Source organism: Rosa chinensis, chromosome 1 (assembly GCF_002994745.2).
Source record: "Rosa chinensis cultivar Old Blush chromosome 1, RchiOBHm-V2, whole genome shotgun sequence".
In the NCBI taxonomy this organism is placed as follows: Eukaryota; Viridiplantae; Streptophyta; class Magnoliopsida; order Rosales; family Rosaceae; genus Rosa; species Rosa chinensis.
Window position 1 is genome coordinate 31,803,436 of NC_037088.1, and position 27,029 is coordinate 31,830,464.

General features: G+C 36.9%; 2 protein-coding genes across 2 annotated transcripts; both read right to left on the reverse strand.

Annotated features, from left to right (window-relative positions):
* Nucleotides 1-2,302: 2,302 nt before the first annotated feature.
* Nucleotides 2,303-2,917, reverse strand: LOC112168726 (germin-like protein 9-3). Its single transcript, XM_024305661.2, has one exon. The coding sequence runs from the start codon at nucleotides 2,915-2,917 to the stop codon at nucleotides 2,303-2,305; it is 615 nt and encodes a 204-aa protein (XP_024161429.2).
* A 1,853-nt stretch (nucleotides 2,918-4,770) lies between these two features.
* LOC112176048 (WD-40 repeat-containing protein MSI1) lies at nucleotides 4,771-10,843 on the reverse strand. Its single transcript, XM_024313865.2, has 6 exons — nucleotides 10,288-10,843; nucleotides 9,230-9,556; nucleotides 8,831-8,983; nucleotides 7,338-7,462; nucleotides 7,144-7,239; nucleotides 4,771-5,247 (listed from the first exon to the last, which is right to left on the reverse strand). The coding sequence occupies exons 1-6, from the start codon at nucleotides 10,630-10,632 to the stop codon at nucleotides 5,022-5,024; spliced, it is 1,272 nt and encodes a 423-aa protein (XP_024169633.1). The 5' UTR covers nucleotides 10,633-10,843; the 3' UTR covers nucleotides 4,771-5,021.
* Between the last annotated feature and the right edge of the window lie 16,186 nt (nucleotides 10,844-27,029).

Below are 27,029 nucleotides of genomic sequence, written 5' to 3' on the forward strand. Positions count from 1 at the left end.
TAGTTCTTATATCTATGTCCAGTTGCCTAATTGTTTAGCGGAGAAAGTTGTTTTATTCCTTGTTTGGTACCTTATTTTGTGTTCTTTTAAATATCAAAAAATTGGTCAGGGCTAGTTGTTTTGGTATGCTGTGATATTCTGGAAGGCAAACTGTGTTTGGAAGGAAGATTTTGGGGGTTTGGTGCATGATAAAGTTTCTGAAATTTTCAAGTCTCTTGGACTTGGTTGTTCCTGCTTTTGGTTCTGCTCATGAAACTGAAAAGTTAAATTGAGGTATTTGCATGTGTGTATTTGATTGAAAAAAATTCATAGTGGAGATAGACTGCTGTTTGCCTTTACCTTCTGATTTTGGTTGCTATCGTTTTACATGTCTTTTGGTGAATATGTATATATATCCTTTTGGTTGATGTTGGTTGCTTGGATTATGTCAGGAAAGTCCAAAGTGCTTGAAATTTTGGTTGCTCGAAAATTTGGTTGTTGTTGTTTTGCATGTGTTTTGGTAAATGTCATATATTTAATTTTGGTTGCTATTGGTTGCTTAGATTATGGTTATTGAAATTTTGGTTGTCATTTACTAAGTGGCATATATGTAATGCTCAAATTACAAAAAAATTTCAAGGTTGGCCAGAATACATAATGCTCAATGACAATTATAGATTCTTTTCTGCAATTTTGTCAATTACTAAGTGCAAACCCTTTTGTTTCAGTGGGAAAGAAGAGGCAAAGAAGCATATCCCAAGAAGATATGGATGTGGTTAGAAATGAGTGGACAAAGTTTGTGGTCAAGACATATATGTAAGCATTGTACTTGGTACTTGGGTACCCATATATTTTTTTAGTTCAGTTGAGACCTTGTTCTTTAGATTTGGTTGGACATGAGTTGATGCTAGTACTTTGAATTGATAATGTAAGATTTGTGAGAATGATGTATGAGAATGTGGTAAATGAAATTGGAACTTCGAATTTCATATCAGTCTATTTCCATATCAATTGGGCAAATTCGATTCCAACAACATATATAGGATTAGTAACTGTTGTAATGCAAAATATCACACAACACAAGTCCAAAAAGACATAACACATTGTCTGAGGAAAATTTAGACAACATTTTTATCTAGCAACTTGTCATCTTAAAGCTATTCAGACAACATCGGCGTCTAGCAAAGTGTGGTCTGAGGTTCATTCAAGACAACAAATTCATCAACATCAAATGTTATCTTAAATAACATTCAGACAACATTAGCATCCTCAAACTTGTTTTATAACATTAATTCAGACAACAAGAAAAATAAAATGTGTGGTTTGAAATTCATCCGGTACAACACATGCATCCAAGAGATTGTCATACGAATTGAATTTCAGACAACACCGAAATCCAGATAATTGTTATCTTAGATAAGATGCAGACAACATAAGGTAATCGGAAGTGTAGTCTGAGGTTCATGCAAGACAACACCATTTCGAGCAAATTGATATTTGTAATGCATTTGACACGACATCTGGTAATCGAAAATGCTTGTTTGATGTTTACTTCACACATCAAGTCTCGTGCAATATTGTCATTGAAGATATTTAGGAGACAACACCAGCTTGGAAAGATTGTTGTGTTTGGTGAATTTCACTCAACACCCTTGCAGTAAGCTGTTGTCTGAGTTCATACCCGACAACAGACTACTGTCATGAATCGAAATTTGGTAAATTTAGACAACACATATTTAGATACACATGTTGTGTGAATGACCAGAGAGACAATTAAAAAAGAATGTTGTCTGAAGGGGGAGATCAGACAACACGCCAGTTTACAACATCTCCATTTTCATTCAGACAACAGGCTTTTGACTGTTGTCTGATTCACTTTGTGTAGTAGTGCAATTTACTGTAGTGGTGACAATGAAGTACATGTATGCTTTTTAAGTTCTGAATTCTCAGAAGTTTAGCTGGTCCTAATAAAAACAATTTCATTCGTTACAACAGAAAGAGAATACATTCTGGACTATTTCAGTGGCTTCTAGCCTTCCTAGTAGTAGTAACTAGTGGCAATGAGTTTAGAATACCTAGCTAGTAATTCTGTTAGTTTTGTTGATCATATATAGAAGCTACGATCTTATCAATGAATAGAAATATTTTATTAAGAAATAGATTAAGACAAAAGTAACATGAATCCATACACATTAAAACAAAAAAGAAACGGCAATAATCAAGTAAACAACATTAGAGTAGTTAAACAAATCCAGCTTTGCATGTTAGAGAAAACAACATGAATTAGTTATTGGAGTCTTGAATCATTCCGCAGGTAGCTAATTTAGCTAGTGAGGCCAGCCTTAATCTTCTTAATAGTATCAACATCTGTCTTGAAGGATTTGGCAAGGATGACATCGTCAATACCTGAAGCAAAAACAGAAGGTGGCACCGCAACTGCTCTAGCACTTGCACTTCCGAATGCTGCAATGGCAGTGGCTGGCAATTGAGAATCAGTGTTATACTGATAATGTATTAATCCCTTGGGAAATACAAACATATCTCCAGCCTGAAGCTTTTGAGTATACAGATTATTTTTTGTGTCTATTAGGCCTACTTCCAAGGAACCATCTAAAAGGAACAGAAGTCCAGTTGCATCAGGGCGAGTATGAGGTGGGAAGAGTGTCTGTGGAGGCAATTGAAGCACCGCGTATGACACACTCTGGCCATTGAGAGCAGGAAACTCAACCATGCTGGCTTTTGTTGTCTTCAAGGTTTTGGGTGCTTGATCAAATATTCCGCGAAATCCAGTGAATGTAAAAAAACTAGCATCAACTGTTGAGCTGTTTTGTGGGAGTAAAAAGTCCGAAAGGATATCCGGATCACTTGCCAAGACCCTTTTGGAGGTGGCCAGAGCAAGAACTAATATGGTCATCATCAGTAATTGAACCAACCTCATTGTCATAGCCATATATGGTGGATAGTTAAGAGTGGCTAATATGGTTTTGTTTGTGGACAATGGCTGACTTGGTAGCATGGTATTTATAAGCCATTGAGGAGCTGCACAGTTTGTTTTTGTGTTGTGGATGATGAAACTATCTATGTTGTTTTTCTGTTTCTTCTTTTGGCCTAATGTACGTCAAAGCCACATGTGAGAAGGCGGCATAGCAATGTACAGAAAGCTGTGTACAGCTAACGAATGAACGTGACTGAACTACTTGGGATTTTTGCATTGAAAAGCATAGTCTGACTACATTCAGGGTCATATGAAAATGAGTCGAGTTGCAAAGCATATGCCGCAAATACAACTCTCTTCCTTTGTTGAAAGAAACAATGTAGGGTATATTCGACATGAATTTGATCATGCAAGTGAAATGTTGTAGTTGCATTCTGCTATGAACATAACCTACAGTACATTCAAGCACAGCTCATTGAGCTTTAGGCTGCTTGTCTTGCATTGCTTTCGGCAATTGGCATCAAAATTTAATATAAGCCAAACATGCCCGCATTAACAGACTACAATCAGTAAAATAGCGAAAAGCCTAGAGTCTCCTTAAAAGCGGTTTCAAGTAATGCTTATCGTCAAGCCAATGTTGTGGCTCACACTTTAGCTCGTTTTGCTTGTTCTTCTTCTAGTTCTTTATTTTGGGGCCTCGAGCCTCCAGCTTGTATTGTTGATGTACTATCCAAGGAGTTTACCTCTTAATTTATTTACGTTGACAGTTTTCTCAAAAAAAAAAAAAACTTGTAGATAGGTCACTTTCGGTTACCTTGTTATTTTCTAAACCACCATATATTTCCATTCTCCATTAGGCCACTCAAAAAATAAAAAAGAAGAAAAAAGTAAGAAAATTAAAAATGAAAGGGAGCAGCACAGAACAAGAGAGAAATTGATAAATATGGACTAAAGATAAAATTCATGCTATAGAAGATGTTGATCATGAATTCATGATGAGAGAATCAATTTTCATGCTTGGATGAGTGCCACTAGAGTTGTTGGAAAACAGAGAAAAGCCGTTGGAGGATCATGAGTTTCGAGGCTCGATTTGTTGTCACCATTGATCAATCGACAATCCAAGGGTATAGGTAGACTCAAGCTAGCAAGTGGAACACATCTACACTGGTTCTCTGTTGAAAGATGGCCGGACGGCGGGAATCCAACCGAGTTGAGTTTGGCATAAAAGCAGTCATAGATTTTGAGTGGGGGAGACAATTTTCGATTCGGCAGCAGTAGTTTTTCAGTTCATCGACAATAGTTTTCCTATTCGAGACAATTGCTTTTCAAAAAATCAAATACTGCATAGCTTTATGGTAACTTTTCTAGAAAATAACAATAGCTTATTTTAAAAATATCGGTCATCATTAAGAGAATGAGAATAGCATTTCAAATACAATTGCATTTTCGTAAATTATTCAAATTAAAAATGCACAGGAATTCTTGTAAATGTTGCATTTTACTGGCTTCATTGAGAAAAACAATATATGGGCAACTTCAAAGGTAACCTTGTATGTCCTGGTATTACTTGGTGAACCATATTTTTTAAGTACCACCAACATCTCACCTTTTTAAGTAGCCATCTGCATTTTCTGTTATATCAACTGTCACATAAAATGTAATGCAAATAGATGCACAAATAGATGCACAAAAAGATAGTTCACCTGACATTACCCTCCTAGTAAACGTACATAAACTCAAGATTTCAGTTATAATTGGATTGAATGCCCATGAGAGTCGTTTGAAGTGCTTTCAACCGCGTGTTGAAGCAATCCAACAAAAACTTAGAAAAGCATCAAGAAAAACACCTATCAATATGGCCAAAACAATAATAGCAGTTTTTTTCGGAACTTACTTCCATGCCAAAGTACTGCATACAATTACTTAAGCATGGGTCAATACAACGTACAACACTGATCTAACGTTAAAGAAAAGCACAGATTCTCACATGCAATTACGGGGGAAAATTGAAGTTAAAGAAAAACATAGACAAACAAAGGGCTATGAACCCCTTCTCTAATTAACTTCTTCTGACTACATTGGCTATCTTAAGTAATGAGAAGTTACGCTAAGGCTGCTTTGCCGGTTCTTCAGGTAAATCATCTTCATCATGGTATATATTCTCTGCCATCTGCCAGATCTGCAGTATGTTATCTTCAGCAACACTAGATATAACCCAATCTTCACATGGATTCCAAGAAAAATCAGATATTTTACTGGTGTGACCACCATGAATAAAAAGCAACTCTGGGGGTCCATCTTCTGCATCTTCCGGTGTTTGCTCCTCATCAATTCTGTATAAGAACCCAAAATTGTCAAGTGAAGATATGTTGACATGCAAGTTATAGAATGATACATCACTAGGACATTAAGTACGAGCAACTAAAACTTATGCCGTGGTATATCATACATGGCATATGAACGGGAAGTTCATCTAAGTCTTCTAATGTGAGATCTAACAGTGCCTTGGCTTAGGCCTTTGTTTTATGAGCATTATAGCAATTTTAAATGCCAAATGCCAATATCCTGATATGTTGGCCGATATATCTCTTTCATTTTCAGTAACTATTACAGATACTGGGGTTTAACCCGATATCCCAAATGTCATTGCCAATGATGCCTGATTTCAGACTAATATTCGAGAACTATCAGATATCAACAGATGTTGTTTAGAAATGTACCAGATTGGCTGAAACCAAAGTAACGGAAAAGAAGATGGAGACAACTACCAAAACACAAGCAACTAGCTTACTACTAGGTTTCCATCAAACAGCCACCTGTAGTAGGGTTATACATACTACCGGTTTGAAAATGGTCTTATATAATGTGAAATGGAAATAACAACCTTGCATATTCAATAAGTTCATCTAATTGTCCCGTTCACCGTAAGGATAGAATGGAGCTAAAGTGGGACATATGCCTTTCATGTTAAGCATGCATCTCAAACAATTTAGATTACACGACTTAGTAAGACAACTGCATGTATGTAGATGTATACTCATCACTTTTCACTCTCTTGCTGGATGTGTATATGGATTTGTCATCTGTACCAAGATATTGAAAATACAAAATTGTGCATAATTTATCCTTACAATAATGTCATATTTGCTCAATATCGAACTGTCAATGTTTCTTCAAAAGTTTAGGCCTTGATTATATACATTGCCTTTCAATACAAAGAGGATAATGCCTACATTTTTGTCTGTTGTCTAAGGCCGCCTTTTTCTTTTTTGTTCAGTTTTTTTTTTTCTTTTCTCTTCTGTTTCTTCCTGTCCCTTTTATGAGTTTATCTTTTGCTATCCATTTCATGTGCCTCGGTTTTTTACAAGTGGTGCAGTATACCTACTGCCTTAGAGACCAGGATCAGCCACCTCTAATATTAGGAGTAAACTAGGACAGAAACAATAGGATAGGGGATAGAAAACAAGAATTAGGAGTCTCTACGAGACTTCACACCAACAAATCCCATCTCAGGAAACTCAGAAAACTCTGATAATTTTATTCATCAAACCATGACTTGACAAGAGGCACTCTTACACTCCCATTAACTATCAGTTACGACTCAATTAAAGATGAGACTCGGACTTGTGAGGCTGAAGCATACAAGACAAGACTTAATAAAGGAAACTTTAAGGCTCTGAGATCAATTAGATCCAGCCATATGGATAGAGATGGCTAGAGATGAACTAGATGTTCTCTTACTAAAACTTAGCAATTAATTTGAATTCAATTAATCCAGCAAATTAGATGTTCTCCTTTTCCATTTCTTCCACTCATAAACCCTAACTGGTTTGACAATGATGTCCTCATCAATGAACCAGCATCCTAACCCCCAATCGGAACCAACAGTCTAGCTTTTTTCTACTTATCAAAGTATTCTAACCACGTTCATAATAAGACGCAACCATTTTTTCTTTTTATTTTGTGAACATATCTCCCTCTTATAACACAGTTCACTTGATCTGGCTGTCCAGACCAATCATAGTTCTTACCATCTGGGCTACCAACCAAACCACTAAATGCTATAGATTCACAACCCTACATACATGCATGAAATCAGGAAATTGTTTTGTAAGAAAACAGGCACTTAAAATGTTTTGATATCTAGTATAACAGCAAATGATAACGTCAATATCACCTCTTCCTATGTAATAAAATGAAATGGTGCAATTGGTTGGTTAAGGGATTACCTGCTAAGATCCCACACCATCAGTCTCCTGCCAAGACAACAAGAAGCTAAGATAGTCTCATTCTTCGGATTCCAACCGACTTGGAAAACCTCCTCCCTACAAAAGACAGAATTTGAGATTAAGATTTTGCAGACACATTCTATCAAACAGAAGTGTATCATTTGAAGCTATCAGCTCCAAGGACGGAAACTTACTTATGGCAATCAAAGGTGTGGAGAGCGGTACTGATTTTGCGTAGATCAAAAAGCTTGACAGTTTTGTCAGTGGACCCAGTTGCAACCACCCATTCATTAAAGGGATTGAAAGCCAAACAATTGACCTAATAGAATGTACGAAAATCTTTTCATCAGTTGAAAAGGAAAATAATTTTTATATTCTCCAAAACATTCAGGGATATTATATTACTTCAACTTAGTTAGCACTTAGCTCTACAGGCAATGCAAGCAATGGTGGCATTTGCCAACAGGATGATACATAGCCGATATACAGCCTAAAAGATAACTATTTCAACCATCTATAACAACTTGTTCCTATTAGAAGTTCCATGGTCCTGAATGAAGTGATAAATCCATTGATAAAGAGTAGTGCCAAATCTCAGAGAAATAGGAAACGCTTTGTATTAAAGAAAAAATTCATCTTGGACCTATTAGAAGTTCTGTGGTCCTGAATGAAGAGACAAATCCATTGATAACAAGTACTGCCAAATATCAGAGAAATACATCTTGGATCTCCAGTTTTTTTTATGATGTGAAGGAAAAAAAAATCTTGGATCTTCAACCCAGAACAGAAGTTCATCAATCTTGAATCTGCTTTTTGCTATTTTTCCTCAGCCTTGACTCAAACCCAGGATACAATTCTTCATAAGCCTCGAATGATACCAACCCAGAAGTACAAACTAGTGAGTGGGAGAGCATAAGTTAAAGATGGAGAAGATGAGGTACATAATCTCTGAAAACAAGGATAACATAGGAAAATATACGAAAATGATATGGAATAGGATTGTGAAATTTCCATATGGGTAACGATCGGGATAATGCAATGGATCCAAGAACTAGGTTTTTAAAGGTGCTCTGATCTTACCTGTCAGAGCTGATCACTTAAATTTAGTGGCTGAAAACCTTTCGTCTCTTTTTGTCCCTGAATTACAGTCCCCCAGGTGGCAGGACTGTACTCATATAACATCCTAATATTCTAGCTTCAGGAATAACCATGGTTACCTGAGTCCATCCTAGTCTTCCAAAAAACATTTCCTAACTTTTATAAGCCTTTCCAAGTGTTTGCCAGACAATTTAATTTTTATGAAACAAACTTCAAAAGCTAAGTACTAACTTTGCATACATCCAAACCATGACAACAAAAATTTTAAATAGCTAACTTTGTGTCTGTGTTTATGAAGTTCATTTCATCTCAAAGAAAGCAAATTGTATCACAGGAACAATGGTAAACTCATTGATCCTGGTATATGTGACTCTGTATTTAACAAATGCCTGTGACAATGTAATTCCACTGCTAAAATCACCTCTATTGTTGATGAAAGAGTGGCTCGAAACATTAATTTAGAACATATAGATGCCATTATTAGAATATAAGTAATTTATGACAGAACTGAATCTACACAATTGATCTATAACAATGCTGTCCATCTAAATGAGAGGGAGAGGGGGAGAGGGATATTCACATCACTCACCTCACTTTGATGAGCAACTACAGATTGGACAGGCTTGGTAACTGATGGAGTCCGGAGATCCCATATCAGAAGGTATTGATCATCACCAACAGAACCGAATAAATATTCATGCCTCAAATGCCATGCTACATCTTCTACAACACCTTCGTGGACCTAATTCAAAAGCAATTTCAAACAACGGTAAACTTCGACATGTCAAATGCATAGAACTGCATATGTATGCAAGTAAAATAACTTTCAAAATTGCATCAAAACCAGAATACTGCAGCCATTCATGTTTAACAGTAGCCTATCTCCAGTCCAGGTGATATGCTTCTTTACCCAATATTAAGAGCAACCGCTTTACACAATCATCAATACATGAAAAAAAATATGTCCCAAATAGATGCAGACAAGTACCTTAAATATCTGAGTAGCCTCCAGGGTTTTGTTCTTAGAATTTGCATTGATATCCCACAAACATATTTGCGCATCATCAGAACCACTGAGTAAATGACCCTGCTTGAACTTACTCCATGATAAACCATATCCTTCAGTGCTATGACCCCTGAGCCTCAAATCAGGACTGCATGCACCATCTAAAGGAGGCTTAGATGGGTGTTTGCTATAATCAAACACAAAAACTTCAGCACTGACAGTTTTTGTGGCAATAATAAATGGATTCTGAGGCATATAACGAGCCCGATTAACCTCTCCATCATGGTTTATTTGCTGGATTATTTGCACCTGAAGAAATTTCACGAGAAAGAAGACTTTAACACTAAAGTCACAATAATATTAACAAGCACTCAGAATATATAAACTCAATATCATGTACTTCAGTCTGTTTGGATGTAGGAGGATAGAAACAAATACAACATACATCAATAAGGTGTTCTAATTCAGATATTAGTGTGGAGTGAGCTCATGCAACTCCTTCATACGATGAGCCATTTGCATTGTCTTGTAGTTCTCTTTTGTCTACATGATCCTGGGATGATTATAACCCTAGCTATCAGTATTGTTCAACTACATGGGATCAATAAGCCCAGCTATTAGTACTGCTCTATCTTAAGCCCTATAACCCTCCCTCATGGGATCAACTTGGATTACAGTTTTAAAAAGGCAAAAATAAATTAAAAAAAACTAAAAAGAAGAAGAAACAAAGAAAGAGTTGAGGTGTTTAGTCCATATGGGATACGCTCAGTTTCATTTCTGTTATGTTTCAATTCAAGTAAGGTTTATCTCAGATTCAAAATTGCTAACAACAAATCTACACTAACCATAAATAACATAAATCTTCCTAATTTCTTTCAAACTATTCAAATTTCACAACTTGATTGACATTCCAATGCTTCCTCCTCGAAAATTCAAAACCTTTCTCAACCCAACCCAGAACACCAAAACCCCTAAAATTCCAAATCTCGACCCCTTCGCCAAAATTAAACAACTTGAAACCGCAAAAAACCAAAACCTACCTTGCCATTAGCGCAGCCGAAACCTCCAGCCTCCGCGCGATCATCATCATAATTACGAGCATCGTTCTCCGCGTCCTCCAACGGCAGCTGGACCTGCGCGAGCATAAGATAATTGGGCTCATTTTCCGAGGTGTGCGTCCCCAATATCATCTTCTGCACCGAGTAGTCCTTCCCCGGCGGCTCCTCCCGGTCCGGCAGCCACTCGACGGTGAGCGACGGCCACTCCAGGGCGTGAGTTATGACCAGATCGTAGAGAAAGGGAGTGTTCTTCTTCCATATCTTGTACTCCTCGTTGACTAGCCTCTCCTCAATCTCTCCCCGCATCTCCTCGTCGTCTTTGCCCATGGTCGGAGTCTGAGTCGGAGGCGCAGGGGGTGTTGGGATTTTGGGGAGGGGTGTGAGTTTGAGAGGGGGGAAGGTTTTCTTGGCGGGAATTTGGCGGAAACAAACCCTAAATGGAGGGTTTGAGAAGGAGCGAGGGTGAAATAGAGTGGTTTGGGCAGTAGGAGGATCTTCTATACTTGAAAGCCCTCTTCCGGAGGTTCTTCGGTGTGGGAAGGAACATGGGGGCTTTATGATGCTGCTGAGCTATCTTTTATAATTTCTTTTCTTTTTGTTATTTTTTTGTGGATAGATGGAGAAAATTAAATTATTTTTTTTATTACAAAGAAAAAAGATTACAAGTAAGAACCTTAACACAGTCAACACCTAACGATTCAAGTCTGAGAGCATGAGGTGCTTGATAAGGAACTTCTTCCACTGTCCGGCATGAATATTATCCGAGTTGACAATTAAATTGGCTATAAAATTCGCTTCTTTTTAAAATGTGATTGAGAGAAATACTTTGCGAGATTTTGAAAGGTAGGATATCTCAGATGATAAGCTTGATAAGCCAAGCTTGATGTTCTCAATGCGAATTTAAGAATCTCCTTTGACTTGAAACTCAGTAGAAGCACAAGGTAAGAGGCAACTTTTAATCCAGCTCTGAGCACTAGAGCTTCAGTTGTAAGGACATAAAAAAGAAATGAATTTAGAGAAAGCTAAGATAGGAATACCTTGGTCATAAGACAAAACTGCAGCACCACTGTTGTCATGCTTAAGAGATCCATCAAAAATTTCATTTAACAAAATTTTTATTTGGAGCAGTTCATCATATAAGTTTTTGAGAATATTTGAAAGAACTTTTAGAAGGATAATTTTGAGAGTAATAATTATTAGCCATTGGAACAACAGCATATATTAGATGAACTTTTAGAAGGATATATATACTTGAAGCAAAATAAAAGGAAATGAAACAAACTAAAAATAAAAAAGAGAAAGGAAATTGAACAAGGATATAGTAGACATTTTACCATCTACTTCGCTTATATGGCGTTGACATGTCATCTAATTGTGTGCCACGTCAACTAGTTAACAGAGTATTTGGACGGAGTGGACTTATTGAGAGAAAATTGAGAGGTCAGGGAGTTTTTGGATAAAATTGAAATGTCAAATACTAAAACGATGAGAGATGCAAAGTAGAGGGACTAAACAAAACTTAACCTTGTAAAATATCAACTAAAGTTTAAAACACTCATCCAACTATTCATTCAAAAGTCCTCACTTGATCCTTATTATAAGGTCCTCAATATTAGAAGCTCTCCCTACCCAATAATAGATGATTTAGCAAAATAGGGCTACAAGAAAACAACACGTGTTAAGGAATATAAGCATGTGGTTAGCTAACACATGTGCTGATCATCAAGGAGTGAAAATATATAATTATTTTAGAGTTTTTGTCCATTTACCCTAATTCTAGGGTCATTTATCCCACTTATCCCATTAAGTTTCTTTTCATTCCCTCTTATCCATGAGAACTTTAATAAGGTCTTCCCTAATACCCAATTAAATTTTTTTTTTTTGGTTTTTTGTTTTTTTTTTTAGACTATTTTATTCTCACCCCTTTGTTACATAGAGAGAGAGAGAGAGAGAGAGAGAGAGTGGAAGAGAAAGATAATGCATAGGAGACTTCGCTGGAGTCCTGTAACTGGTGGCAGGATTCAGGGCAACGACTACCGGATTCCCATCACCGGCTGTCGGAATCAGGTCACAGGCCGCCACCCACCGGACTTATCTGAAAACCTCGCCAGAGATCTCTAAAGAGGTCGTCAGAGATCTCATAGGTCATGAAAATGTTTATTGCCCCAAATAGACCTTTATTGCCTCCCAAATAGACCTATGTTATTTCCCAATAGACCTTTATTGGGGGGCATTAGAAGTTTATGAAACCTCGCCGGAAATCCCCAAAGAGGTTGTTAGAGATCTCATATGGAGCTGGAGAGGTTTATTACCTCCCAATAGAACTTTCGGTCACCGGAATGGAAACTAATCTCCCTAAAATTAGATAAATAAAATGTGATGACTTGGATTTTCATTACTTAATTCTTGCAATTAATAATGGACCGGTTTATGAATTATGGGTGTTGTGCTTTATTCTTATGCTATTTGTGAATTATAGGTGTTGTGCTTTATTCGTATGTTATTCATGATTTGAAATTATTTTCAGAAGAATAATTATTCGAAATGCATAGTTTTTTTTTTTTTTTGGGTGGGGGGGTGTCGCAGAGGCTTTTTTTTACGTGAAATATATGTGTTGGTGGATTTGTTATGATGAAAGCAGTATTTGTGATAGGGTTCATATTATTGTTTTTGGGTTGACTTTTTGGAAAACAATATATTGTGGAAAGTGTTGATTTCTATTGTTTTGAAAAGAGTTGAGAATTTTGGAACATTTTTAGGTCATGGTGACTTATTTAAACGTTTGGTTTTTGTACCGCGAGTAATTGATAAGGATCAATTATGGGGAATCCTTTGTTTTAGATTCGGGTAACATTTTGGGTCCAGTGCGACTCGCTTAATGTTTTGGTATTTATACCGAGGATCCAAAGATCTGAGGGTTGAGGATCGGGGGTCACGAATATGACCATGGCATGTTATCGGAAAACAACCCTTTGGCCAAATTATTGGTTACAACCAGTTAGACCTCTTGTCTGTTTGCCGAGGTTTTTATTGTATATTATGGGGGACTCATAACTTCGGGTTTGAAAAAGAGTTTCGAGAGTATTCTTTCTTTTATGGTCCATGGGGGACTTTGGGGTTCATATTCATTTTATTGTATGATCAAATTGATGCATCTCCTTTAAAGAGAGGAATTAATGCGTGGGTTGTTTTCATTAAATTGAAAGGGTGGTTTTCTCGTGGTTGGTGTGAGTTGTTTGATTGTTATATTCGAGTTACCCATACAAGCTTTCATAAGCTTACCGAATTTGTTGTGTAGCAACCCAATGCACTATTCGATGGTGTAGGGGTTAATCCGGCCTGCAGGTCAGGATTTGAAGTTGAAGTACCGTGTTTGCAGCTTTATGGTAGGAAGCCAATTTTGTGACTTTACCGTTGATAAGACTTCCGTTGTGCAGTAAGCTTTGAGGAGCAGTTACGTTTTAATTGTTATTGCAATTTAATTAGTAAACTTGTGTAATATATGACTCTGCGGAGTGAGAATATATTGACATTGTGGGTTCAGGGCATCAGTATGTACTTGGTTGAAAAAGGAAAAAGTTTTCCAGGTTTGTTATATTGATGGCTGAACCATCACATATGTATAATTCTGTTTATATTGATTTTTAATTATGTTTAAAAATCGGGGCATGTAATAAAACTTTGATTAAAGAAAAAAAAGATGAGATTATATCAATTCAAAACATTTATTGTCCCCCAATAGACCTTTATTGCCCTCCAATAGAACTTTTTTTCTTTCTTTCTTTCTTTCTTTTGAGCATTCTGTTGCAAAACAAAAGTAGCACCATTTTGATTTGCAACGAAGAAGCTCCATCCAAATTAAGGAAAAAAAAAAAAGCTTTTTAAATCAAAGGCACAATTGGCATCGTCTTCTTGAAAGAAATGATGTCCAAAACTACACTTTCAATTATCATGTCAAATAAATATTCATATGGCTTGGTGTCTTCAGAAAACACTGCGGACTGGAGTCGCTTAAATTCAGACAGAGGCAAAAGAATGAACTCTGACAATTCTACCAAAACTAGTACTCCACCTGACCTAAATTCTACTTGACAGAACCTGAATTTGACCATGATAAGCACAGAGAAGAAGAAGAGTACTGCTCCAGCAACCGTCCCTGGGAAATCTGATGCTCGATACATGCTTTTCTTTCCAATAACCTACCAGAGCCGAAATCTAAGGAGGCACCATCACCAAAGGAAGCTTTTCTGGCACCGTAGCCTCCTCCTCCTTCGTTGCATTGTCGCCGAATCCGACGTCATGGAGAACCTTACCATCTAACAGAAAACAATCAAATCAGGAACATATGAAGGCCTTTGCTGCCGGTGTTATTCTGGCCAATGGATTCGTGCACATGCTCTCCGGCAACACCTGCTTTTCCTTGAGAACAACGACAACCGAAGAGAGCTAGGCTTCAGCTACATCGCGAAAGCCGATCCTGTATAAATGTGGAGCAGCTGATGGAAGGATTTGGGCAAGGAATCCAGATCGTTTGTGGAGAGAGATCGGAAGACTCTTCGAGGGAAGAACGAACATGGTCGTGGAGGTGAGATGGTGGTCATGGATTTCTGGTTCCGTCCACCATCAACGGCGTGACCGACGACGACAGTAGAGACAATTTGAGAGAGAGAGAGAGAGAGAGAGAGAGAGAGAGTTAGTTTTAGATTGGAGACTCCGAGAGGGATGAGAGAGAGATAGAGTGACATGATGTAGTTTCTTAATTAGGTTAAGGGCAAAATTGTCATTTCATTTTAAATGGGTTAGTGAGAATAAAAAATACTCATTTTGGTGCTTTGGATCAATGACCCTTTATTTTATTACTAAAAATTAAGAGAATAGAAATTTTACAGCTTCCATGAGTGCTTCATGTGTTGGCTAACTTTCATCTACACATCTAAGAGAAGAAATGAACTATTAATGTACCTCAAAGTAGCAACATACAACTCTGTCACTCTTGAAGATTCTTGAAGAAAAGTGGCTAACTAGACCTTTGGTAACAACCACTAACAACCCTAAACCTCTATACCCAGTAGTATTTAATACCACTGCAACAAAATAGATTTTTGTAAAAGGGAAATAGTCCACCTAGAACTCGATCGATATAGTTTGATGTTACAACCTATCCTGCTTCCTTCTATTTTGAAATGAACTCGCATTAGCGTTGCCAAACTCCTTAATTAAATCATACGCTTGTTGCACTACCATCAAACCTGCCATCTCTCCGTTAGGAAAAAAAAAAATTATTTCGTACATGTCAAATTCCCCAACTAATATAAGTCAGAATTCATTATATGAAGTTTTCAAGACATCACTAATTAGCCTTACACTTTTTAGTTCAACCTAGATGAAGATAAAATATTTCCTCCCCTCTCTCTTGATACTCATTGTTTGAGCCCAAAATGTATTTTGTTGGAGACTGAGTGTGTTCGGTTTATTGGGTCAATCCCTGCGGCCCAAATAGTTTTATTAACTTTCTTGGGTTGGGTTTTTCATAAGCCTAAATATACAACTGAAAGTATTTATGTGTTTACTAGTTTGTCAGGAATGATTATTCTTCAACGATAAGGAATTAGCGAGCCTGTATAAATAGGAGGTTCTAGGGCAAAAGTATGACACAACTAGCCATGTATTTAGATACAAAAGTCTTTCCGGAACATCTATCTCAACCTTGATTAAACCCCTGAGAAGTTAATGTCTACTCAGTGGGGAGGCCTTGAGGTCTACCTAAACAACCCAAGAAGTTAAGGTCTATCTTAGCACAACCTGTGTTTCTCTTACTTCCCAAAAATAGCTATGCCTAATCTACAATATTAGGTATCAATGTTTGTGACGCCAGAGACCATAACCAAAGTCCTTATTCTCATAAGGTAAGAAGAAGAACCTTGTGACAAGGTTGATGCTCTCCCTGTCCACAAACTTGATCGCAGAATTCAGGTTAGGGATTACCTCGACAACTCTCACCCCATGGTGTTGGCACGCCTCGTAGCATATAAAAGAGATAGTTTGCAACTCCTTCTTGGCAGCTGAACATTTTGCCACACCAAGTGGCATGGGACCACTAGTGTTTCTTGGTGTTAACCATTATGAAGCCTAAAAGGAAATCTTCACCTAGTGAATCACCCAATCCTTAAGTGAAGAGTTTCCCAGCTTGCCTGAAACACCCGACCTCCAGTTACACGTTTCACACTAGTGCTACGTGTCCTGGTCTTTCCGAAGAAGAAGTGTCCGTGAAATCTGTCCTTAGCAATTTGTAGACAGATGACATGGCCAGAGATAGAGCTTCCGATGTGCATGGAATTGTGACTCTGGAAAAGCTTTTGGAGCATATGGCTCAGGAGATGGTGGCTATTACGACCATAATAGACTAGTTAACGGTCCTAAAAAACCAGTTAACTCAAACGAACAAGAGGATTACCAACTTTCTTCCAAGGTTGATAATATTGGCGCAAAGCAGATTCTGCGACCAGAGAAATCCACATGTGAAGTACGGAACTGACTTTGGCTAAGCATGGTTCTTTCGAGATAAAGTTCGCGCCGCCTAACAACTATATTATTCCTAAGGGCAGTATGACTTTGAACCCTAAGACCGAGGGTCTACTCATCTAGACTTCAATAGATCCTGGTATTTATGGACAGAAAAGCGGCTCGGTTGGCAGTGGAAACCAAGCCGGATATAGGTTCTCGAAGATTGGTGGACATGTTGCAGATAGTTGGGTAGTAGGAAAGGCAAGTGCTGCTTTAGAGCAAGTAGACAATGCTATCGCTTCATGTTCCGAAGATGAGGAGGATGACGTCCTACTTGAGGATGCAGTTACTGGCAGTCTGCCAGGCTCCGGTAGGAACGACCAAGAAGCTGTCCTCTCAGAGGCACAATGGATCGAGCAGCAAGTCATGGCTATTATCAAGGCCTATAACCAGAAGCCCGAGAACAATGTCAACTATAAGCATTTATACGCAGAGAGCATCGCATGGTATTAGTTTCCTAAGAACTACAAGAATATTACTTTCACGTTATTTTTAGGTGAAGATTATAAGAAAATGCAGCAATGCACATTGCGAGGTTTGTAGTGCAGTGCGGCCAGTATGGAGATGATGAGAAGTTGAAGTTAAAGTTGTTTGCAAGTTCACTCTCTGGGTCTGCCTTCTCCTGATATTCTAAGTTGAAAACCAAATCCGTCAGAAAATGGAAAGAGATGGAGATGGCTTTCAAAGAGGCCTATATGGGAAGATTGAGCCAGAAGTGGAGCTTAGTGCACTTTTCTAAATGTGTTAGAAACCTACCGAGTCAGCAGTAGCTTATCTTCAAAGGTCCAAGATTCAGCAAGTGGAGTGCAGCTATGCTTTCCCAGAGAAGGAAGTGGTTAAGCTGGCTATTAAGGGGTTGGAAAAATGTCAGCGAGTCTAACACCATGGGACAACATTCAGCTGCATGGGTGATTTGGTCATAGAGATTGGCAGTTTTGAGTTGCTGCTCAAGGAGATGGATTACAAGAAGAATTCCTCGAAATGAACCTACATCCTCAGCAAGAACAGGACTGTCAATGCCTTAAGTTGCAACCATCATCCTTCGATCCTTTTTACCACCGCTGAGGAAGGGAGTGAAAAAGAAGACTCTATAGGCGAAAAAGGACATAGCTAGCTAGCTACATTAGAGCTGACTAAGTGAAACACGGCAAAACCTAAGCATTTGAAGATTAGCCAAGACCCTATTAAACGGAAGTCAGTGGCTTTTACCAAGCCAGAGTTGTAACACCACCACCTGAATTAATTCAAGAAATAATTTGAATTTCACCAAGCTTACCTTTGATTAGACTAAATCCATCGCTGCTCTTGCATGACTCCATCGAGTTAAAGAGCAGGGAGTGTCATCCTTTACTTTTCCTGGGTCAATATTAATGGTTATGTGATAATCGGAACAATCAAAACCTCGATTCACCGATCATGGTCACAGCATCACCAAAAATCACTTTCCCGACCAAATTATTGAAACATGATTTTCAAGGAGATGAAAGTTAGGTGATATTTCTTTACCCAGACTGTTGTTGCCGATGATGCTCAGGACAAAAAGGAAGAGAGAGAGTAACAAAGGGAATGTTTTCCTTAGATTGGAGAGAGATTGTGTGTGTGTTTGTTTGTTTATTTTTTTTTCCCTCTTGATAGCTGAATTTAAAGCTATTGATTTTCCTTATTCTCCTACAAATATGTCAATTGTAATATAGGGAAATAAGGGTCTCCCGCAGAGGATTAAGTTAAACTAAATGCTTCAACAACAGTTACAAAAACGTGACTGCAGTTCCTACTGAACAGCAGTCAAAAAACAAACTAATAATCTAACCAAAACAACCCAGAAAAACATGAAAATTTACAGAGGCGCACTAGACACACAATTCGTTTACTATATTAAATAAATACAGGAAAACAGAGAACATAACGTAAAATAAAGAAAAGCTGATTTGAGAATGATTGAGATCAAGATAGTGAACCTAGCTAGGAAGGAAGTATCCACCCCCAACAATCACACACAGCACACTTTGTCCAATTTACTTCCAATTAACTTAGTTGAAGACGCTCGGATTGGCTATGTACGCTTGAACACAACCTATTACTCTTTCTTACTTTGTACGCTAGGCAGGAAGTGCTCTACACCTAGACTATTCCCAAGCAATGCAACCTAAAGGTACGTTTATTAGATTAAACATGCAGAGATCATTAAGTTTGAAAAGAGTTTGAGTAATCACTAGGCATCGCAAATAACTTAGAGCCTTGCTAAACCTAGGGTTTTGTTTACTTCCTAGTGAGAACTACCAATTACTTCTCTAGACAATTTGAGGAATCCAACTATTGATCCAGGCATCAACCAATCAAAGTATTAGAACCCTAGCATGCATACTAAGTAGGCCTCCAAAGCATACTGTTGTAACATTTTAATATTTTATTTATTATTGAAATTAAATTTGGGTGAATTTATTTTGTGTTTAAATTCTGAATTTATTTGTGTGTTTAAATTCTGAATTTATTTTGAATTTTATTTTGTAACTCATAGTGTTTTATTTTGGGTTTTAATTTTTGTAACCTATGGCATTTGGTTATACTACCCTATTAATTGTAGGGAGTGTCCTAAGAGCCTATAAATAGCACCATTTGTTTGGAGACCTTGACAACTTGCATCCGCATTGAGGAGGAAACAACAAGATGTTCTTATACAACATACAAGCAAAGACATCTCCAAGGTAAATTTAGTATCTTCCAATAATAATATGCCCATTGGTCATTTTCATAAAAATTCTCATATGTAGCCAAAGAAGAAAAATATGAAAAAAGTTGGTAAACCTCACCAACAAAATAAAGGCAAACCAAGCTATATGAATAAGAACCGATATCCTCCTTCAGAAAATAAGCAACAATATACTTGTTGTTATGTTTGTGGCAAAGTGGGCATATTGCTCGAAATTGCAATTACCGAAAACGTGAGGCTGTTCCTCAAGCTCACGTCACTGAAGAACCATATGTGGCAATGATAACTGATGTAAATATGGTTCAAAGTGTTGAAGGATGGTGGGCAGATTGCGGTGCTAATAGGCACATTTGCTATGATAAAGATTGGTTCAAGAAATACAATCCTTTTAAGGAGCCCAAAACAGTTATGCTTGGAGATTCACATACTACTCATGTGCTTGGAACTGGTGAGGTGGAACTCAAATTTACTTCTGGTAGGGTGCTAACTTTGAAAGATGTGTTGCATATACCCTCCATGAGAAAAAATTTGATGTCTAGTTATCTTCTTAATAAGGTGGGTTTTAAACAAACTATGAAATCTGACCAATATGTGATCACAAAAAAAGGTGTATTTATGGGCAAAGGTTATTCTTGTGATGGCATGTTCAAATTGAATATTGAGAATAATAATAAAGCATCTACTTCAGTTACATGCTCTCTTCTTTGAATTTTTGGCATGCACGTTTATGTCATATAAATAGTAGATATGTGGGAATCATGAGTAGCTTGGGTTTAATTCCTCCAATGCAAAAAGATTTTGAAAAATGTGAGACTTGCAATGAAGCAAAAATTACTAGAAGGCCTCACAAAATGTTGAAAGGCATACCGAGCTATTGGAATTAATTCATACAGACTTGTGTGAATTTGAGGGAGTTTTAACTCGTGGAGGTAACAGGTATTTTATCACTTTTATTAATGATTGTTCCAAATATGCTTATGTCTATTTGTTGAAAAATAAAAGTGATGCTTTTGCCAAATTTAAAGAGTTCCTCCTTGAGGTTGAAAATCAATTTGGTAGAAAAATTAAAAGGCTCCGAAGTGATAAAGGGAGAGAATATGATTCTTTTGAATTCAATTCTTTTGTTCAACTTTAGGAGTGATTCATGAAGTTACTCCACCTTATTCACCTGCATCTAATGGTATGGCAGAAAGAAAAAATAGAACTTTGATTGAGTTAACAAATGTCATGTTGATTGATTCAGGTGCTCCCTCTAATATTTGGGGTGAAGCAGTTTTAACTGCTTGTTATGTGTTGAATAGAGTGTCACATAAAAATACAAAAATTACACCTTTTGAGGTGTGGAAGGGGCATAAACCAAATTTGGGTTATCTTAGAGTTTGGGGTTGTCTAGCCTTTGTGAGGTTAACTGACCCTAAAAGACCAAAATTAGGTGTTAGAGCTACTACTTGTGTTTTCGTTGGATATGCTTTAAATAGTATAGCCTATAGATTTCTTGATGTCAAAAATCATGTTGTGATTGAATTTGGTGATGCAATTTTTCATGAAGAAAAATTTCCTTTTAAATCGAAAAATAGTGGGGGTCAAGAATCTAGAGAAAATATTTTTACACAACCTAATTCTTCTTCTTCTAATTTGCATATACAAGAAACTAATGAAAATGAACCTAGAAGAAGTAAGAGAATGATGAAATGGAGTCTCTAATTTCTAATAATACTTGGAAATTAGTAAATTTACCAACAGGTTTAAAAACCATTGGGTGTAAATGGGTCCTTAGAAAAAAGCTCAAACCAGATGGAAGTGTAAACAAATATAAAGCTAGACTTGTTGCTAAAGGCTTTAAGCAAAAACCTGATCTACACTTTTTTGATACTTTTTCTCCGGTTACAAGGATTACATAAATTAGATTATTGATTGCTATTGCTGCAATTCATGATTTGATTATTCATCAAATGGATGTGAAAACAGCTTTTCTAATGGTGATTTAGATGAAGAGATCTATATGGACCAACCAGAAGGTTTTATAGAACCTGGTCAAGAGCACAAGGTATGTAAGTTATCTAAATCCTTTTATGGTTTAACGCAGGCTCCTAAACAGTGGCATGAAAAATTTGATTCCTGCATGATTGCAAATGGTTATAAATCAAATGAATGTGACAAGTGCATATATTATAAATCTTGGAAAAATTAACATGTTATTATCAGTCTCTATGTGGATGATTTACTAATTTTTGGCTCAAAGTTGCATGGAATTGATGAGACAAAAACTATGCTTAAGAGCAATTTTGATATGAAAGATCTTGGTGAGGCTAATGTTATATTGGGCATGAAAATAACAAAAACATGTGATGGTATTTTTTCTTGATCAGTCACATTATGTTGAGAAAATATGATTATGTTGGCCATAAACATGTGTCTACTCCTTTTGATTCTAGTGTTCACTTATTTCCTGTTGAGAGTGAAAATGTTGTGATTAATCAAAAGGAATATGCTAGCATAATTGGCAGTTTGCGCTATGCAACTGACTACACTAGACCTGGCATTGCATATGCAGTTGGAGTACTTAGCAGGTTCACAAGTAAACCAGGTAAAGAACATTGGCATGCTATTGGGTGTGTTATGAAATATTTGCTTGGTACTAAAAATTATGGATTATTTTATAAAAAAATATCCTGCTGTACTTGAAGGCTTTTGTGATGCCGATTGGAATACTCTGTCAGGTGATTCTCTATCTACCACTGGTTATATCTTTACATTAGGTGGTTGTGCTATTTGTTGGAAATCAAAGAAGCAAACAATAATCTCTAATTCAACCATGGAAGCTAAACTTATTACTCTAGCTTCAGCAAGTGAAGAAGCAAATTGGTTGAGAGATTTATTGCATGAAATTCCCTTGTGGGAAAAACCTATACCACCTATATTGAATCATTGTGATAGCACTGTAGCTATTGGTAGAGTAAATAACCGTTATTATAACGGTAAATCCAGACCGATAAGAAGAAAGCACAGTACTATGAGATCATATTTGAGTGATGGAATTATTAATGTGAATTATGTTAAATCATGTGATAATCTTGCAGATCCTTTAACTAAGGGATTGGCAAGGGATAAGGTCTGGAGTACATCGAGGGGGATGTGATTGAAGCCCATATCGTCATGAGCCATATATGAGGACACCCAACCCGGTGATTAGAGATCCTAAAAACTGGGTTCAATGGGAAAAACGAATCATAAGGTGACCGTAAGAAAAATGCACTATATTTTCTTACTCATCCCTATGATGTAAGTGCATTAATCTTGTAACGTATATGAAGGTTGAGTTCACTTAAAACTCTTAATAAAATCTGTAACTCATATGAGTGGGATGTTATAGTTACAAGAGCATCCTTGACGGATTTTACCTATATGAGTGTGAGAGTGGGGCTGCTCTCTATGAGAATTGGGCTTATTCTTGAAATGCACTCATGAAAACCGGGATAAGTACAAGGCCGTAACTTGCTGGCTAATAAAGCTCATATTAACACCTGAATTATTATGTGTGAGCAGTAGTTCTTATTTCCCCTTAAGCAGTTGTAGTTCAAGTCTGAGACCACTATCAACTCTAGAGTAGGGATTGCTGTTTCACTAAGTGAAGGTTCAATGCAGAGCACACCTTCATGAAGCATAATGGTTCGTCTTTGGCCGGTAACTTTGGTTTAAATTTGTTTTTAAAATATTAAAATGAGTGGGGGAATGTTGTAACATTTTAATATTTTATTGATTATTGAAATTAAATTTGGGTGAATTTATTTGTGTGTTTAAATTCTGAATTTATTTTGAATTTTATTTTGTAACTCATGGTGTTTTATTTTGGGTTTTAATTTTTGTAACCTATGACATTTGGTTATACTACCCTATTAATTGTAAAGAGTGTCCTAAGAGCCTATAAAAGCACCATTTGTTGCATGCTAACATATATCAAACTCTTACTCTGTTATTCACCCATCAACTTTCTCTCAAAAAAACTCCAAATTGTTTTTTTGTTCATTTGTCCAAAGAAAGGTGTTCTTTTGGTGGAGCTTTGGGTTCCTCCAATTTGTGCAGATTGGTGTGAGACCGTACAATTATTGTTGGGTTGTTGTATCCTGGAGGGGACAAGTCAAGAGATTTCTGGTGCACCGGCATTGTTCCGTAGATGGCTTGAATCTCCTTAAAGAGAGCGAGATACCCGCACCTCAGCCTTTTGTCAACGAGTTTCTCAAGAGAAATTATAATTATTATTGTAATTTCACCAACACATACAAATATAGAATTCATCAATGAGAAATCGGTAAACAAAACCTCAACTTTATTAATTGGAAAACAAATTGAATGTCAAAGCATGTTATGGATCATGTAGGGGCTTCAACTGCCCCCTAACGACTGGAAATTTAGTTACACATAATGGGAATCAAAAACACAAAGGGGTTCATGGAGAAAGAAGACAACAAAAATCAGAAAATTGGAAAATACGGATCGGCGATCGATTTCTGGTGTGCAGCGATCGATCGTTTCTAGCAAGGTTGTAGTTCTTCATTTTCTCAAGCTCTTGTGCGTCTATGCTTCTTCGTATGTGAGATGGTAGGTTTCTTCAACGTCTAAGGAGAGATTTTTTTTCTTCAGTTTTTAACTCTTTCCTTCTTTCCTTTTGGGACTCTAACTCCTTAGCTTTAACGGTAAGCTCCTTGGTTAATGTTCTGATTGATTTAGGATTCATTGACACCCTTCTATCCAATAGGAGCAGCCAAGAGAATTAATTGCTGAATATCTTTTTCTTCATGTTGCCTTAAGCTTCCTTGATTCATCAAGAGTCCACAATTCTCCATTATTTGTACATATCTCCTTCCTTTTGCTCTTATTTCTTTCCTTACTTTGGAAAACCTAATAAACATAAAAACAACTAAATTAACCAGAAAATAAGATAAACTACCAAAGTAAATATGGGGATTATCAACATTATTATCGCATAATTATGCTCCTATCACCTCTCCCCTCGTTTTTCACTTTCTCCATTCTTCTTGATCTTTCTTGATCCATTTTTATTTATTTATGTATTCAGCTAATGTCGGCAAACAAATCGAGGGCTCATAATTTGCTACATTTATTTCTTTAAAACCATGTTTGGATGGACTATCTCATAATAAAATCTTTATTTGCTAAGGAAATGACGAATATCAAACAAAAAGAAAAGATTTGGATTATTTCACAAAAGGCTTCAAAATCACTCTCATAATCCATCGAGATCATGAGAAAATATTCATTACATTTTCTCATAATCTTTCTTATGCAAGAAATATATTCTTTGTCTAGGATGCAATCTGGGTTAATTTTGAATTAGGGTTGACCGCAGGTTTGACTAGGATGCAATCTGGGCTACAGTCTTTTGGGCCGGAAAAGGAGGGGTCTGATAGGCTTTATGTTGGGCTTATTGCTAGGAAAAGCCCAAAATTGGGTTTGGGTGTGAGAAAGAAGGTGTTTAAACCTAGTTTGGCATTTATACCTCCAGAATTTCACCTTGGTGAGTCGGTGGAGGTTCTAATTTCGATGGGGACAGCTCAAAAGAAGAAGGGTTGTTCGTTTGTACGCTGAGCAAAACGTATATTATCTCCAAAAGCGGAAGGTAATAATACACGTGTGGATTTATGCTCCAACTAAAATGAGAAGGAGCTATTTATTGGTTAATTGTTCTGGCTAGGGGTTAGAGCCTGTGTGAGGATGTTTAAGTTTTTATGAGTCTTCTATGACGTTTCTAGTTCCTTCCTTGTACCACAATTGCGTGATTGGCAAGGGAGGGCTAGTTGAATGATTTTTTTCTGTAGGAGGCGAAGCTTGGTCATTCTTGGATAGGCTCGCTTAATTGTGAGCTTCCCAATGATGTTAATTAGTTTGCTTTAGCTTGGATAGGTTTTACCGGATTTTCTTGCAGGAATTCTTATGTAAGTTTGTAAGCTATGGCCTATTGGCTGTTGATTATTGAATAAAAATCAACTTCTATTCAAAAAAAAAAAAAAAGAGAAATATATTCTTTGTCAATAATGACTTGTCACTAACAATTTACGAGCATTTTAACATATAATTTATTTTTAAAATGTCTCGGATATTACAAGAGTTCCAGTCATATACATACAATGCAAACAAAGCTCATAAATCCTAAAAGATCTGATTGAAGCAGCCAAGATGATCAAGATAGACTTCGGGCCATACCCAAAACCAAAACAACTGAAGGGTAAGAATTACTACAAGTTTCACAACCTGTGGAATCTTTCCATGGCGAACTGCGTCAAGTTGAAAGATCAGTCCAAAGATGGCTAAACAACGCGAGAATCTAGGTTGAACCCACAATGAGTGCTGCCCCCTTAGTAGACATAGATCCTTTTCCCAACACAATGATCAACATGGTGGAGGTAGGGTGGCCCCAGAGGAGTTAGCAGAAACAGACTTTTGACCTTACTACAGGCCGAGCAATCTCCTCAAGATGAATCTGGGTGACTAGTAATTTCCTCAATGAGTATCTGGGTGACGAGTAATTCTCTCAAGGGGAATCTGGATGAAGAAAAATCTCGTCAAGGTGAATTTGGGTGAGGAGTAATCCCCTCAAGGGAGATCTAGGTGAGAAAATCTATGACTATCAAGTTCATCACTATAATTTGCACTATATGGGTTATATGTCTTGATCTGATTATTGTACTGTCAGACCACCAAGCGTCTTTTCAACTATTTAGAGTCTCTTTTTAGATATAGGTGAAGTTGACATTTAGATCTGTTTATATGTAAATTCAATAAATTAAATCTTTCAAAAAAAAAAAATTATTTTCCAGAATATCTTCAATCTGTCCTCAGTATTTCTGATATCTCCATTTTCTAAAGTTCCGATAGATATGTATGACCGACATTTTAATCCTCAATGGTAACTTCTATCATGGTGATATAAAAGCCAGTATATCACTGACCAAGCATAGGGAACCGGTAGTTATTCATGAAACAAAGAATTCCCAAAAACTGATGAAATTAGTTCATGAAATAAATCTACGCAGTGGGTATATACCTTGCTTGCACAGAGTAAACAGGGCAAATTATAAATGCATTTTCGCATTGTTGATGGACCACTATGACAAGGCCTCTAAAGAATGGGAATGTAGAGGAGTTCCATAGCTGCCATGTTAAAAAATTGATTTTAGAGTTATTTACCAATAAGGTAAATTAAGATTATAGCTCAAATTACCATGCATAGAGACAACCATAGTCGACACGCTAAAATAAACATTAAAATTTTAAATAATCACAAGATCACCACTACTTCTTTAAATGGTCTTAAAATACTGGAAATTTCCATACTCATAGTGCAACCACACATCTTCTATCACACTAAACATAAAAAGTAAAATATTATTCAAATGAATCATTTAAACAATTTGGCCGATAAAACTTCAAA